We start from the raw sequence: 976 nt of genomic DNA on the forward strand, positions 1-976 counted from the left end.
AGGACTCATCCTCGCTCCTACAGCCAGGAGAACCCTCCAAATCCATCCTGAGGACTCATCCTTGCTCCTACAGCCAGGAGAACCTCCCAAATCCATCCTGAGGACTCATCCTTGCTCCTACAGCCAGGAGAACCTCCCAAATCCAACCTGAGGACTCATCCTTGCTCCTACAGCAAGGAGAACCTCCCAAATCCAACCTGAGGACTCATCCTTGCTCCTAAAGCCAGGAGAACCTCCCAAATCCATCCTGAGGACTCATCCTTGCTCCTACAGCCAGGAGAACCTCCAAAATAAACCCCTGGGACATCAAAGCCTCCCCAGCAGCGACGGAGCCGTGGTTTGGGGGAGAAGCTGGACAATTAAATCCACCCAGAGATACCTTTGGCTGCCAGGTCCTTGTCCGCTCCCTGGGAGCGGCCGATGAGCTCTTCCCCACGGCGTTTGAGGGCCTCGAAGGAGGGCTGCAGCTTCTCCAGCTCCACCGTGGAGTTCTTGTTCTCGCTGATGCACTCCCGGATCTTGTCGACCTCGGCGGGGATGAGGGGCGGCAGCCGCAGGCGGGAGGAGAGGCTCTCCAGGGTCTCCAGCATGGGCTCGATCTTGTCGTGGAACTGGAGAGGAGCAGACCCATTAGGGCAGGAGGGATGGGACACAGGGACACCAGCGTGAGCCACGGCCCTGAGCGCTGAGCCCACGGCTCCTCTCGGAGAGGGGACAATGCCTGCTGCAGGAGCAGTGCCACCCCCTGCAGCACCATTCCCACCTCTGCAGCAGCAATGCCACCTCTGCAGCAGCAGTGCCACCCCTGACGCAACAATGCCAGCCCTGCAGCAGCAACGTCACCTCTGCAGCAGCAGCAATGTCACTCCTGCAGCAGCAGCAATGCCACCTCTGCAGCAGCAATGCCACCTCTGCAGCAGCAGCAATGTCACCTCTGCAGCATCAGCAATGTCACCTCTGCAGCAGCAGCAATGCC

General features: G+C 59.7%; 1 protein-coding gene across 1 annotated transcript in view; it reads right to left on the reverse strand.

Annotated features, from left to right (window-relative positions):
- LOC103616929 (microtubule-actin cross-linking factor 1) overlaps positions 1 to 976 on the reverse strand; it is a 138,551-nt gene that overhangs the window by 21,143 nt on the left and 116,432 nt on the right. Inside the window, 1 exon segment of the mRNA XM_017736104.1 lies at positions 380 to 611. Within this exon segment, the coding sequence (XP_017591593.1) occupies positions 380 to 611 (232 nt within the window).

Source organism: Corvus brachyrhynchos, unplaced genomic scaffold (assembly GCF_000691975.1).
Source record: "Corvus brachyrhynchos isolate BGI_N302 unplaced genomic scaffold, ASM69197v1 scaffold65, whole genome shotgun sequence".
Lineage (NCBI taxonomy): Eukaryota > Metazoa > Chordata > Aves > Passeriformes > Corvidae > Corvus > Corvus brachyrhynchos.